General features: G+C 34.1%; 1 protein-coding gene across 1 annotated transcript; it reads right to left on the minus strand.

Annotated features, from left to right (window-relative positions):
• Positions 1–13808: 13808 nt before the first annotated feature.
• Positions 13809–16446, minus strand: LOC131866466 (probable disease resistance protein RPP1; the record flags this gene model as incomplete). Its single annotated transcript, XM_059215456.1, is given in 3 exon segments — positions 13809–15326; positions 15431–15733; positions 15943–16446. Coding segments are annotated over 3 exon segments (2325 nt in total), but the record flags the coding sequence as incomplete, so codon positions are not given.
• Positions 16447–17037: the final 591 nt, after the last annotated feature.

Here is a 17037-nt window from a genome sequence, read left to right on the forward strand (position 1 = left end):
GTAATCGGGTAAATTGAACTCCCTTGATTTCTACAAAGTTTGAGATGGTTCTGCATGTGTATCCTATGTGGTAGCATGTGATGACACTCTTTCCCTACATATCGATCCTAGTTCCTTATGTTTAGTTGTAGAGTCGCCTCTAGAAGTTTCTTGGTTGTTTGGAATGTTTTTCCTTGGTTGTGTTAGAGTTTTTTCCTCTTTGGTTCATAGGTGTCAGCTTATATCTAGAGTGTGTGTGGTATCTTGTGTCATCTCCTAGCATGGGGGGTCGTTCCTTTGGTTCCACATGGTTGGGTGGTTGGTTCTTTTCTTCCATTGGGATGTTCTTTAGTGGATGCTTTTTTTGGATGCTTGCATGGATGTAGATCTCTTATCTCTTTAGTTCATGGATGGATATTTGTAGCAGCTTATTGATCACGATTCATTAGACATGTATATGTAATTGTATTGAGAGTTGTCCTCATTGTTGTAAAAGATATTGTAATCACGTAACTAGTAAATGTTATTGAGAAAATGATGTGTTATATCTATCTTGAGAATGCTTCTTAAATAAGAAATATTGGCATTGATATATGGATGTGTACTTGTATTTAGATGTTCTAATTAGTTCATAGTGCTATTGTTAAATGGTGTGGCAATTGGTATTGATACGTGTATGTGATGCTTTAAGGAAATGATTGGTTGGGTTTAGGAACATTTGGTATTGGTGCTTAAAAATGAACTTAACAGGATCATTAGAATGTTAGATAATGGTTGTAATTAATCTACATTAAGTAATGAAATTTATATGGTATCATGCTAGGAATGGATGGTATTGGTTAGGATTTGTTAAGTGTGTAGTTAAAGTAGTGGCATTGAGATGCCCTGGGGAAGGTAGACATTATAATGTGTTTTATTTTCACTTGTGTATAATGAATTGTGTATTATGTCGATGATGTGTAACTGTATGTTGAGTGTTAATGTTTATTCAATGCATATGAGTAGTTGATTATATATGTTGCACTAGTTTATATGATGTTTAAAAAAAAAATTGTTGTCTCTATTTTGCATGTTAGTTAGAATATTTCTCTAGGGTATTTTGGCGGGCATTACAAGTCTCTAATCATAAAGAGTCATATAACGGATACCATGAATCCACATAAAGTCCAAGTACCACAGATACCATCCAAAATAGCAAAAAAGTCATAAACAACCATCCAAATAACCATTACAAGTCTAAATAAGTCTATCAGTACATAAATCAAAATGCAAGTCTAGGAGGGACACTTAACTCTGCCAATGTTCTCGCCTGTGATGTGCTCAAGGGAGATAGATGTCAGGAGTTCCTGTCATGGTAGTCATCATGTTTTTTTCCTATGTATTCATTGTATTCAACCATGTGATCTATTGGAAAGTTATATGCTTCCATATGTTTACTCTTGTTATTGTTTGATTACTCTAACTTTATGTCAAAATATGTAATTTTGTATCTCTAATCTTGTATATTTGTATACGTAGCATTAATGTATGCTTGTTGATGTGTAATTTATGAATTATGTTAATTTGATATTGTGGTGGTCCTTACACAATGTTCCATGGTTTTGGTTCCACTTTTGTATGTAGTACAATCTTCACTCTTACTAATTTCTCATTGTTCTTTACATCTTTTGAACTTCCAGACTTCTCATCATTCTTTTCTTCTATAGCCAAGAACAATGATTCTTCATTTGATTCATTATCATCTTCTTCTTCGGATTAGTAGGTCTTCATTAAACAAAAACTCTTATTTCTCTTGTCTCTATCATCTCCTCTCATATCCTTTTTATTCCCTCTATCACTCTCATATACCTTGTTATTATCATTAGGTCTTCCACTATAATCTTTTTTATACATACATCTAGAAGCATAATGACCAATTCTTCCACAATTGAAACATTTTAGGAATAATTTAACTTTTTACTTATTGGTTCCTCTTCAATATTCTCATAAATTTTGCTTCAATTTCATCTAGATGTCTTCATTTTATTTCTTCTTCTCAGCATTCTTTTTAGCTTTGAATGCAACTTCCTTCCTTTCCTTTTTGATGCCATCCAATTCAACAATCTCAAAGGTAACAAGTGAATGCAAGAGCTGATCAATAGTGTACATGTTTATGTCAAGGATTTATTCAATGGTATACATCGTGGGCTTATAGCTTTTGAAAAATGTTATCATTATCTACCTTGCTACTTCACCTTCTTCTAGAGTTCCACCAACACCTCTAAGATAATTTATAATTTCATTCACTTGATGAATATATCCTTCAATTTTTTCATCATAAGATATTCTCACATTCTCAAACTTGTGCTTTAGATTTATAAGCTTGGCTTGCTTTATCTTTTCATCACCTTCAAATATACTCTTCAACTTAACCCAAATTTCTTTAGCTGACTTTTCCCCTATGATTTTTCTAAATATCACATCATTCAAGCAAGTGACAATTGCAATTGCAGCCCTTGCATTACTCTCATATGTCTTGATTTCCTTCAAAGTTGTAGGACCATTATGTGGAGCAAAATAAACCTTCTTAATGCTTTTCCCAAATTTCAACCAACATAGTTGCCAAATAATATTATATCCTTTCTCTTTAACAAGCATAATTTGTTCAATCAAATTTTGAATATTTTAAAGTGTAATATCATTCCATCTCGGATCTTCCTTAAGTGATTAAGATTTTAAGATGAACCTTGCTCTGATTCTAATTGTTGAACATACCATAGGAATGAGAGGTGATGTGAAACTCTCCAAAGCAATAATTATACTTAGTTTTTTATTTTTAAACTTTAAACCTCAATCATATAATCACAATGATAATAAATCATGAAAGCACAAAGAACAACAAACACTTAAACACCAGATTTATGTGGAAAACCCAAGCAAGAAAAAACCTTGTAAGAATCAAACTCACAATATGAATATAATTTATTACAATGTTGTCTTTGGAACCCACTTCTCCTAAGAGGACTTGCAGAACTAAGATGGAAAAAGTTAGGGAAAGATACAAATGATGTACAAAGATGAAATGCACTATCATAGGGTAAGATATAGAAAGTTGCCAAAAGACTCGCTATCTTTTGACAGAGAAATAAATAGATGACTTAAAAAAGAACAAGATTTTCCTAATCATGAAATTATCATTGAAACACTATGTCAAACGAGCAAGATCATGGTAAAAACATTTGAATTCAAACTTTATCTCAAAACACTTCATACAAAAGATATTATCATCAAAGCTCTTCACAACTAATTTATGTGTCTATGTTTTGTGACTATGTTTTGAGTTTATGTGATGTGATAAGGTCAATCATGACCATTATTGATAAGGTCGATCATGAGAATTATTGATTCTTGTATAATCATGGAGAATTATTTGAGTCATTATCGGGTCATAGGAGTTATAGATTGAGTCTAGATACAATTTGAGCAAAAATTATCATTATTGTCAAAAAATTTATCAAAAAAGTTGTCAAGCAACTTGTACATCACGTCAGTAGGGTATGAATTGACGTTCCAATGCTTTGGGATGCATGTGAGGAACATGCCTAGCATAAACCTTCCCACCCAGACGCACTCGTGACATCAGTTTGTGCACATGACGAACCGAATCAATTCTAGCCTCTCTTGCAACTTTGCATTCAATTGACAATTTTTGCAACAGACAAAAAATGCTACCAATTGAAAATGGCTTCAAGTATTCAAAAAATGAGATAGGCCATTGTAGAGGAGGCTCACACAACCCCATAGGTTCAATAATATTGGTCATATGTGTCCTAGATTGGAAGAAACAGTGTGTCAAATTTTGACAATTTTTTGGACTCAGGAGACTTGAGAGATTGCGCCAGGAGGGTATGACTCTCGATGTTATGATGCTTTGGGGGATGCACAAGAGGAGAATTCCTAGCGTAAACCTGCCTACCCAGACATGCTTGTGACATCATTTTGTGCACACGATGAACCGAATCAATTCTAGCCTATCTTGTAACTTTGCATTGCATGCAACTAACAATTTTTGCATTAGGTGAAAAATGCTACCAATTGAAAATGGCTCTGACTCATCAAAAAAAAAGATAGGCCATTGTAGAGGAGCCTCATGCGACTCCACAAGTTCAAACGGATCGATCATATATGTCCTGGATTGGAAGAAACAGTCTGTCAAAGTTTGACAATTTTTTGGACTAAGGGCACTTGAGAGATCATGTCGGTAGGGTATGACTCTCGACATTCTAATGCTTTGGGATGCACGAGAGGAAAATTCATAGCATAAACCTACCCACCTGGACACGCTCATGATGTCGGTTTGTGTACACAATGAACCAAATCAATTCTAGCCTATCTTGCAACTTTCCATTGCATGCAACTGAAGGTTTTTACAGTAGGTGAAAAAATTCTACCAATTGAAAATGATTTTGAGTCATCAAAAATAGAGATAGGCCATTGTAGAGGAGCCTCATGTGACCCCACAGGTTTAAATGGATTGATCATATGTGTTCTGGATTGGAAGAAATAGTTTGTCAAAGTTTGATAATTTTTTGGACTCAGGGCACTTGAGAGATCGCGTCGGTAGGATATGACTCTCGACGTTCTGATGCTTTGGGATGCACAAGAGGAGTATGCTTAGTGTAAACCTACCCACTCGAATGCACTCATGATGTGGGTTTGTGTACATGATGAACCAAATCAAATCTAGCCTATCTTGCAACTTTGCATTACATGCAACTGACAGTTTTTGCAGTAGGCAAAACAATGCTACCAGTTGAAAATGGCTCCGAGTCATCAAAAATAAAGATAAAACATTGTAGAGGAGCCTCACACGACCCCACAAGTTCAAATGGATTGATCATATGTGTTATGGATTGGAAGAAACAATCTGTCAAAGTTTGATAATTTTTTGGACTCAAGACACTTGAGAGATCGCACCGATAGGTTATGACTCGAAATTTCGACGCTTTGGGATGCATCAGAGGAGCATGCCTAGCGTAAAACTACCCACCCAGACGTGCTCGTGATGTGAGTTTGTTCACACGAGAACCAAAATTTGACCATTGCGAGCGTGAGGGTGCTCTCGCACCACACACATTATTGTTTATATTCATATTGTTGATTACATAGGAAAATATTCATTTAAATTTATAAAAGGGTAGCCACCAAATATAGCGAATACACAATAATGAAATGAATACAAGGAGTTTTGTAGGGTTAATTCAACAATTTAGAAATTTTATCAAATCATATTCCATGATTGCAATGTTTTATATCATAGACTTTGTTGTTTATATTCATATTTTTTATTACATAGGAAAATGATCAATTAACTTTATAAAAGGACAACCACGAAATACAACGAATACACAATAATGAACTCAGTACACATTTATTGGATCGAATATCAACATTTATATATATATCAAAAAAAGCCATGTCTGATAAGTCAATACAAGTATTACAAAAATATGGCATATGCCATGTCCAAATCAATATACCATAAAAATGTAGAATATATCTACATGTATTGGTCATTCTATGACCACAACTAACACTATATGATCCTAAACTTGTGGTGGATCATCAAAATTGAGCCTCTTCAATGCAATACGTGGCTCTGTAGATGGTTGCTAAACCACATTTCAAAAGCCATAACAACATAACTATGCATTTAACTATAATCCCTTTGCAATTGAAATGTAGATTACCTCACCAATTGATCTCAGAGCTAATATCTTCGCTCTCCTCTCCTTGTCACTCTTAGGAGTTTTCTTGAAGACAAACTTAAAAGGATCTATGTTATGGCTGAACCACGAAGGGGGATATTGTAGATTAAATATATAATTAATACAATGTACTAACATAAATACATCAAAAACACTTAAAATTTATAATATAGAGAACAATTACGTACCAATTCCTGAGATGCTTCTCCAATGGACTAAGGATGGCTCACCATCGATGGAGAAACTTTTGCTATTACCTATACAAAAATTATCAAAGATTAAATACAATCAATATAATGATAAGCATTGTAGGTTAAAAACAATTAATGTAATATATAAAACAAAAGTGTATTGGATTTCGAGATGATTTTCCAGTGCATAGAGGAGGGCTCGCCATTGATGAAGCAGCTATGGTTCACATGTACACATGAATATAATCATGAAATCAAGAAAATAAAGTAGAGATACATACCTCTGCCCTCTCTTGATCCACGGGCGAATCAAGTGCATTCAACAAATCTTTATAGTTGAATGACCACTATACATGTAAAATAGACAAAAAAAGCTAATCAATCTACAAACCCCAACTAAGACTCGATTTCAATATTTTCAAACAATTCTACAACTAAAACTGGGTTCAATTACCTTCTTCCCATGTTTTGCCGTTTTCGAGGAATTCTTTTTCTTAGGACAAGGCCTAGATGCGGAAGGGGTACCCTAAAAAAACAAAATTAACATGAGATATTAATACAGATAATATATTAAACATAATTTAAAAAATCTAAAATGAAATTACTTGCATATTCCATCAAAACAATACATAAAAAAGGTTGTACAAAATATGATATTGTATAGCCTTGTAGGCCAAAATCCATTGCTGAGAGCTTGATGTCATCAATCTGGGACATTTGGTCCCCTGTCAACACCTACAAACCAAAAATTGGACCAAGCATTAAAGATAGTTAGTACATCTTGTAATTTTTTTGAATTTAATGTCTACTATTTTATTTTAACATGTTACAAAATTTATACCTCAAGCATCGAAGTTGCAGCTGTAGTAACTGTGGGAGGAGTATGGGATACCGCTACTGCATCCTGAAATGCATATTATTTGTCTCAAATTAAATCGATGTATAAATAAAAATTAATTTATGTAATTATAAATTTAAAGTGACCAATAAATAAAATGCTATGAATTCAAATCAACACACCTGTGTCTGTCGTTGATGGGCAAACACCATGTCCATCAGTTCCTTTGTCAGTGCCAAATCCTCAATAGTGTGGGCCTGAAATCTACTCCTGTAAATCATGCATGAATAAGATGTGGATCCATCTTCATCGGCCATGTCATCCATCCCTGAGCATATCCCCAAGCAACTCACACACATATGTTGAATGGGCTCTCTATCACCACCTGGAGTAAATAATGACTCATCATCCAGTACAAGAGGTTGTGCTAACAACTTCCCATGCTGGATGATGGCACCAATCAATGATGTAGCCGCTTGAAGAGTCTGTAGCTCCATCGACTCTTTCAGCTCTACTAGGATAGCCTGATGCACCTTGGGTTTGGGTGCTAGGGGGCGATGACTCTCCGGGGCTACTCGCCTATGGGCTCTAAGTTTATCTTGGGCAGAGCCACTACCTCTACCATGGAACTCTCTCATGTCAAAATAGTTTGACCGCACATTGAGGACAAACTCACAGTATACTTTTCTCAAAAAATGCAATGGCACCTCATAATTATTACAAGGTGGATCACCAAAGACCATCCACCACCTTTGCCAAAAAAGATTCTTCATCTTCACATTGGTACACCAATTTATGGGAAACCTCTTTGCATTAATAGGTAAAGAATCAACAGTCTTAGGATCAACAAAAAGGGCACATATTTGTTGTTTACTAATATTTTTATTTTTCACTCCCTAGTATGATAACCCATCAGCATAGTATTGACGACACCTATCCCTAAAGTTTCCCCATTTTTTAATTTGTGTGGAAATAGCTGTGGCACCAATAGCTAATGTTTCTAGGCTAATGGCGAGGGATTTATGATGCTCAAGCTTAGATGTTTTCAATTTATTAATCAATCTATTTATTTTAGACATGTTTTGCCCTAACTGATTAATCAATTGCTTATGTGTTTCAGATGTATGGTCAAAAGGAGGAACTGGAGGTGTATCTTGTGGGTTTTCTTAGGGGTTTTAGGAGGTGCATTTTGTTGTTCTTGTTGTGGATTATCAGAATCTGGTTTTTGAAACAAAAAATAAGAAAACTTAATTAAAATTAACAAAATTAAATTCAAAACGTAAAAAAAATTGAATAAATGGGAAAGAAAGACAAAAATTAAGAAAAACTAACCTTGATCCATAGTGCTTGGAGGAGAAATGAGGAAGCCTATTTGTGGTTTTGTGAAGTAAATGGAGGAAAAAAAGTCGTGGTCATGGGAAAATAAGACCTAGTTTTTTTTTGTTTTTTTTGACAAGTACTGCGTACGCGAATCTTTAGGGCTTATGAGCGTGTACACACTCACTTTCCTAAAAGAAGCGTGTACATGCTCACTTTCTTAAAATATAGTGTGTACGCGCTCACTTTCCTAAAAGCAGCACATACGCGCTATCTTTTTTAGGCTCGATAACAATAGACCTAAGCACATATGGGGTGATTTCAAATTTTAGAACCGCGTATGCATTGCTTGTTATTTCATGTTTCTTTTGGGTGGTGTCCACTTTTCTGACAACCATCTTTGTGCACATACCCCTATAAAAAAATGTTACGAACTACAAAATAAATGTCACCTATAAAAAATGTTGATTATTGTAAATATTATGTTATTAAATGTTACATAACAATATGGACAGTTCATTTCTAATTATTTAAAAAAGATATATATTTAGAATTTATATAGAAAGTATCACAAATTAATAGTTTAGTTCATCTTCAAATTCTTAATGGTTTAGTTGTATAAGTGTTCTAGAAAGTAAAGTTATGGTGCAAAATGTTGATTTTAGTGTCAAGATTGGACAAAAAGTGTAACCCAGTATTATGGGATCACTGTGAGATTTCTTTGTTGGTTCATGTGCAATGTATTAAAATAATAAAAAACAACAATCTACTTCTCATGGTTCCATAGAAGCCGAGCATAAATCTTGTACAAATGCATCTAAATAAAATATTTGGTTACAATGGTTACTTGAAGACTTGGGGCTACCTAAAGAAGATCTAACACCTTTGTATTCTGACAATCAACATGCCATTTACTTGACAAAGAATCATATCTTCCATGCAAGGACAACGAATATTTCTCTTCAACATCACTTCATTAGGGAATAAATTGAAGACAAGTAAGTTTCTCTTCTCTAATACAAAGGACAATATAAAGATGCCAATATTCAAACTAAGCCACTACGTAAAAAATTTCTAACTTCATTGTAAAAATCTTAGTTACAACCCATTGAAGGGTTTGGCGTAAACTCCACAAGTAGAGCTTAAGGGGGGTGTTAAAATATTAATATTTACTTGGTAAAAGTTATAATTTATTTATTTTTTATGTTAGGGGATTTCTTTGGAATTCGTACATGATCTTTGTCTTTTTGTGATATCTCACACATCTATGAGGATGACTCATTTCTTTTAATTTCTTTATTAAGGAATATTAGTTTTCTCCTCCTTAAAAGGATTTTTCCATATTGCACACACATAGCATGAATGGTGGCATTCATACAGATGGGAGTTACTTTGTAACTCCTCTCCTCATCTCTATTTATGAGATGCTTCTCCTCTCATTCTTCACTCACAAGATATTGTAATAAGATTCATGCTCTCTCTTTCTCTCTCACATTAGGCTATTGCCATTCATTCATAATCTATAAGGGGTTTTTTCTTTTCTTTTTCCCTTATCAAAAGCTCTTTTGTCTCCTCTCTTATTTTGGTGTTTTCTCAACTAAAGTTGCTCTTCATCTTAATAAAATTTATTCAATCAACAAACTACTTGGATTTATTTCATTTATTGCTCTTACAATTCATTTTAGTTCTTCAATACATCATCATCATTATAATATTTGGTGAGACATCATTGATGGTTGACATCCAATCTAGGAAATCATCAGCAACATCTCCACACAACTACATATTTGTAAAAAGATATGCAAGTACAAGTGTTAGCACCAATTATCTCCACAATGCACATCTAAAAAAAGCAACCCTCAATCATTGTATTTTGACATAACTAGCCATAGTTATCATCTGTACTATTGCATGTTGGTTGGCAACACTAAGAGGGTGGACATCGGCCATGAAAGTTTTGCACAATGCTATTCTATATTAATAATATTGTACCTTCATCTGATCACCTAAAATTTAAATCAGTGATAACACTTAGCACCAACATAACATGCTATGTGTAGATACCAACACCAAGAAGGTCGATATACATAAGGAATATCAATATTTCTACATCACCATAATTATGTATGATACTAGAACATACTAAGTGAGACACCTATCTAACAAAACATCCATCAACCATTTGCATTCTACCAAATCTTCAATATATCACATCATCCATTACATTATATTGAATATGAATAACAATGCCAAGAGTGGTGGACATCCAATCATGGATATAATTCAATCACCAATCATTTACCTTATTAGTACCTAAGACATCATTCTACACTATTTGAGAATCATAATATATCAACAATATATACTTCCATGATTAGCATATCATCAATAACAACACTTAGTCATTAAAGACAACAATTCTATTAATCTCCATCATAGCAATGCACACAACTGCACCATGTGACAATAATCACGATATCATCAATGATGCCACACAATCAAAGGGTTGACACTAGTGGACAACACCATAATTGTATTGAAATGTAAAATATCCAATATTATCCACATCACTCAGGGTTCACATCAATGACAATAATTACCAATAGCATGTACATAATATTAAGAATATCCCAAGAGAGGAATGTCATACCTAAGGAACAAACACACATTGGTTAGGTAAGGTCATAATTTTTCCTAGTGGTAACAAAAGTTGAAATAATGTAGGGAGGATTATGGTTTCCTTGATGTGACTCTTAGATTATGATAGGCATGTAAATTAACACATAGTAATATTAGGAAGGCATAATGCATGATGCTCCCCCAATATGATTATATGACTCTTAGAATATAGTTAGGGACCAAGAAAGTGCAACAATATGATATGTGATTGTGAGAGCACAAATTGAACTGATTGCCCCCATATCCATGTGCTAATGTAATGTACAATATAACAGGTGTAAGAAATATCATATGTAATTATGAAATGAAATGTAAAATTGTTCCTCCCTAAGATGGACAAGATAGAATGATAAAGTTAAGAAATGATATATGAGGCAAGGAATGATAACAATTAATGAATAACCATTCCCACATATAGGTAAGATGTATGTTATAAATTTTCATTTAGGTATTAGTTTATGCAATAAACATGGCATAATAATAAAACTAGTGAAATATTGGTAGATATTTAATCCCAAATAGGTTGTGAGGAATAGAAATGAAATTGGTTGTGGTTTTTGTGTATTTTATTATGTTTTTTTGTCCTAGGTAAAATGAAAAAATTCATTAAATTATTTTAGATTATTTTAACCCTAAAAATGAAATATATAAAAAAAATTCATTAAAACAATATTTTTCATAAAAAACAAAATGAAAAATTACTAAAAACAAAAATTAGAACAAAGAAATGAAGAAATAAGGTTGGTATTGGAGGCCTGCAATTAGTATCCTCTTTAAATGAAGGTAAAAAATGACCTCTCGACCATTTTCTTAAATATTCAATATTTTTTGGTAAAAAGGAACCTGTTTAGTTTAGAATAAGATATCATTTAGTTCAAAAAGTGATCGTATTTAGTTTAGAATGGGATCATGTTTAGTTTATAATGAGGTCTCATTTAGTTTAGAATGGGATCCCATTTCGTAGCCTTCGTCTTAGGAACTCACCAAGAAGCAGGATCTCATTCCAAATTTTGGCTCAAGATCCTGAAGCTAAATGGGATCTCGTTTCATTAAAATTAGGATCTCATTTACATGAGTGCAATTTAGCCTTTTTGGCTAAGTTTGAAACTTCCACAAGAAGTGGACACAATTTCTTGCACTTACCCATATAAAATTTACTCACTTTGGATAAATTTGGTAAAACATTTTTTTGGTTTAGAGAGTCATACAATCTTGATGAATAATGATATTCCATGTTTTTTGCAAAATGGTGTTGTAATTTTTTTGTTTGAGTAGTTACAAAAAATCAACCTTATATGAGGTATTGAAAAGTTAAATTGTTTTTTAAAAAGACCATTTTTTAAGGTACTTATCTAAGCTTGTGTAGGTCTTGCATTAGTATATACTTGTAATTTTGTCCCCTATCTACAATAACTTTGCATCATTCAAATGTCTACAAATTTAGTAGCATTTTTAATGGTTCTACTAAAGTTAGTGATAGGTTTATTTATATTTGTGCTCCTCCAAATTTGGTGAAGTTATAGATTTAGTTGGAATGAGAATATTTCCTCTATCTATACTTAGTTTTTTTCACTCCTTAAGGAAGGAATCTTGTTTGTAGGCGCAGGATTATTTTTTATCACCAATAATTTATATTTACTACAAGAGATTAAACATTATAGGGGAAGATACATAATCTCTCCTTTACTCCCTTGTTGGGGAAAAATTGATTATATACTTGTGATGGATTCATCCCTAAAGGGTCATATTTAGTCCACTCTCTTCCTTCTTTCTAATTTTTATTTTTTTTCTCTTTTGGAGAAGAGTTTAGTCCCACCAGGTTTTCTCATTTTCTACATTTGTGTGTTTGATTGTATTGGTACATAGGTACCTAACATGGCCTAGCAGCCAAAACCCCTCATCATGTTTGTATCCTTGCATCATTTTCATTTGTTCATCATTATCCCTAATTTGCACTTAAAGGAGGTAATGGTGTGAATGGTGGTATTTCCTATTTGGCTTTTCCCTTTATGGTGTGAAGAAGACAAATTGTCTAACTAGTTTCTAGTTAGGCCCTTTTGACACATATTCATATGTTTAGTTCACTTAGGGAGCTAGGAATAGTTTTAGAAGTCTTTAATAGACATTTGATCTTCTCCCCTAGTTGTCTCACGTCATTAGATTAAGATATTTCTCATCATCCTAGTTAGTCCTACCTCTCAACCTTGCCTATATAAGCAAAGTCTCATATGTGCATTTCATGACATGTACCCATGTACATATCCATTAATTGCATTTCATCTAATATTATTTTGTATCCATTATTGGTAAATTTATTCTCTTGCATTTCTCTTTTGTGGAATGATATTTTGGTTTAGCACTTGATCCTAGGAGTTTGAGCCCTTAAGTCACTCTAATATGAGCTATCTATCAATTTTAATACTTTTAACAAGAAAAAGATGATGTTTATGGTATCAAGGACAATTCCAATGATTCTTAGGCATAGATAGTTAGAAGTATTTAACTAACAATAAGACCAACCTAAATGTTACATCATGCTTTATAAATAAACATGTCAAGATATATTATCTTATATCTTCTCATTGTATCAAAAAACCCTGTAGATTTCACTTATTTGAACAGAAAAAATAGATGCAATTTTTGATATACAAAACAATTACAAAGGTTATAAGACAAAGATAATTTTGAAGATAACAATAATAATGACAATTTAAAGATACATATATGATAAAATGTTAAATATAATAAATTGTATAATCAAATAATATATGTAATGAATAAATAACAAACTAATTTAATCTAGAAACAATACAAATATTTATAATCATCATCAATATCAATTTTACAAATTTAAATTTAAAGTTTAAAATACAGTTTTATTTATAATTTGATTAATAATATTTTTTATTTATATTAAAAACGTCTTAGAATTAAATTCAACTTTAACTACTTATTATGTCTGATCTGAAAAATATACTTTTCCCACTGAACTTGTGACTTGAAATCTCATCGAAATAGAAAACCCAAACTTCACTACAAATCTTCAAAACTATTTGCTTAGAGAGTGGAGAAGATAAAAGTTTTCTGCAACTGCGAATATAGACTGGAGAAGCCACGTCCCAAATCTGTCATTGCTCCTTCCTCGTCCTCGTCCTTATCCTCGTCCACGTCTTCGGTAAAGTCCACGTCCTCGTCCTCGTCCTCGTCCTCGTCCTCGTCCACGTCCTCGTCCACGTCCACGTCCACGTCCTCGTCTTCGTCCTCGTCCTCGTCCTCGTCCTCGTCCTCGTCCTCGGGAAAAATTTGCTCCAAGTATTCGTCGTCGGGAAAAATTTGCCCGAAGTATTCCACTTGTGGATTGCCTTGCTCGCTAGACGAGATTTGTGCCTCGGCAATAAAGGTATGTACTCGCCATGATTCCATAACCATGCAGCATGCAGAAAAGACAAATAATTGCTTCCATTTGTAGTGGGAAGGAATCCAAGCACAAAGAGAAAGAGAATCACCACCCTCAATGCCCTGAGATAATTGGCGGAGAGTCTGGCGAATAGTTTCCTCACTTTGCTCCATTAATCCCACATACATTATGTGGTTCAAACCATCACTAGAAAGCTTCTCTATTTTCTCCTTCACCATCTGACAAGCCTTCTCATTTGCCGAGGAACATAGATCACAACATGTCACCAGCAAAGCAATTTTTTCTTCACCCGCCAGGAAGGTGGACGACCACTCTCTCACCACTCCATCAGCATTCAGAAATTTGCTCTGCCTGTCAAATAATGCCCTCGACATTGACTGTCTAAGCGCATTGTATCTTTTTGTTTCTGTCCGTACAGTTAGAGAGTGTCCCTCCTTTATTTCTTCCCAACGCTTTATCATTAGTTGGCTTTCACAGATATTTAACACCATCAAGCTCTCCAACTGAATCACCCGGTCCATTTCTTTTGCTTCCAACGCAGGACACCCTGATGCCTCTATTGCAGCCACACATGTCAATGATCCGAAATCATCACTGAGCCTCTGTAGACTTCGGCAACCACGAATTCTCAGATATTCCAAAGACTTCAGCTGCCCAAACCTAGAACAAAGACTAGACAAGTTTGTACAATTCACTATAACCAACTTCTTCAAGTTGCTTAGTTGACCAAGACTATCACAAAGACTAGCCAAGTTTGTACAATTTGTTATAACTAACTTCTTCAATTTGTTCAGTTGACCAAAACCATCAGGAAGATTAGGCAAGTTTTTGCAGTTTATTATTTTCAACCTCTTCAAGTTGCTCAGTTTGCCAAAATTGTCAGAGAGAGTAGACAGGTTTGTACAATCACTTAAATTCAACTCCTCCAAATTGCTCAGTTGACCAAAGCTATCGGGCAAGGAAGTGAGCTCTCTAAAACTGCACAATTTTAGGCAACGAAGAGATTTTAGTTGACCAAAGCTCTGTGGAAGCCTCGTCATATAATGCTCATTTTGAGATATATCCAGCTCTTCCAGACGAGACAGTTTACCAAAACTTTCATCCAACCCAAGGGATTCTAAAGCATCCACCTTCAATCTACGCAAAGAATGGGGTAACTGCAGACACATTTGACATTCCAAATCAGCCCTGAAAAGGAAAAAAATAAAATCTGATATCTGTATTCTAAACAATAGATAGAGAAATGAAATGCTAAACTTACGTCGCGAAAACTGTCGTCACTTCTTATGCGACCCTCAAAAATTGCCAGCCTCGGAAGCTTGTTTAACTCCATCGGTGAGCAATATCCACTATCAATTTTAAGATACCTTAGATTTACAAATTGCTTGGTGCATGCTCCAGTGACTTTTGTTTCTATATTAAGAATCAAAACTCTTAGACACTGATGCGTCTTATCCAGATGTTCTGCCGTAAGTTGGAATTCCGGTTCATAATCACCATCAAATACCCAATAAAAATCAACATATTTCTGTGGAAGATGAATTCCTTTCAATTTCTCAAGTCTCTGCAAGTACAAAGTATCAGATTAAAACTATAATATGCTTCCCGGAGAAAGTTACAACCCCCATACAAGCTTGTATGCAAAATCATGTACTATTCCAACCTTAAATAAGTTTTTGCTTTAAGGAAATTTAACTTAATAACTGAATATAGAAAGAGAAAGGAAAGAAGTAGAGCATATAGCTAAACTCCCGACGTATTGGCAGACTGTACCTGTGTATCTTGCAGAGCACTGTGGAGGGATTGAGGATTAGTTATTCTATCCGCTTTTGACAACTTCCTCCCGCGCGCTTGAACGATGTCGTAGGCAATCACTCTCCTTGCCTCGGATATCTGCACCAGGGCTGCCTCTTCTATGGCTTTAAGCGCCACCTCGTCAACAATGTAACCCACAGTCCTTTCAGGCCAGTTATAGAAAAATGCTGCTATATCTAGAAATGCATCTTTGTACATATTTTCTTGCAGAGTATTGTAGACCATATCGAATACTTTTTTACTTAAATCCCCCTTTCCTTTTGCTAGGGTACCCTTAAAAAATTCAATGGTGCTTTCACAAACGCAGACATCGTTGCCATGTTTACGCAATTTTGAGCCTATCATCTCCAGCACCGAAGGATTGCCGCCGCATATTCTCAGAAGACCATCAATATCTAGGCTTTTGTCAAAAAACTTGTCAGCACTGCCTAAAGCCTTCCAACACAGAAACTTCTTTGAGTCCTTTTTTGAAAGACCTGAAAACAGAGCAAAGAAATGTTTGCTACAGGAAATTATTAAAAATGCAAAATTTCTATTCTAGTCAATGCAAAAAAACATTACAAACACCTCTAATAAATAGAGGTTGAGAAATTTATGAGAAACTTCCAGAACCTGCAACGCTAAAGAAGAGTGGAACCTATATTTAGATGAAAACTTATAAATAAATTAAAATGGAAGAGTGGAAGAAATGAGTAGGATTCTGCTATCTATATTTAGTCTGTAACTGCAGATTTGAAAACATGGGCAATATCCAAAAACACACAATGCTACAGAGACATAAACAAACAAATATAGATCACAATACAAAATTGCTACACCATACACAGAAATTGCTCCCACACAAACACATACGCAAACAAATTCTTAATTGTACATTATAAATTCAGTCAAAGAAACACACACAATAAAAGCAAAATGCAACAGTAAACATAAATTTTTTATTCAACTTCCACGAACGGAACACAACTTTGCTCAGCCTAAAAAATATATCGTACTATCGGAAAAACTAATAGATCTTGTTGGCAACATTTGCAATGGCTAGTTTTCATTTGC

This window comes from Cryptomeria japonica, unplaced genomic scaffold (genome assembly GCF_030272615.1).
Source record: "Cryptomeria japonica unplaced genomic scaffold, Sugi_1.0 HiC_scaffold_145, whole genome shotgun sequence".
Taxonomy (NCBI): domain Eukaryota; kingdom Viridiplantae; phylum Streptophyta; class Pinopsida; order Cupressales; family Cupressaceae; genus Cryptomeria; species Cryptomeria japonica.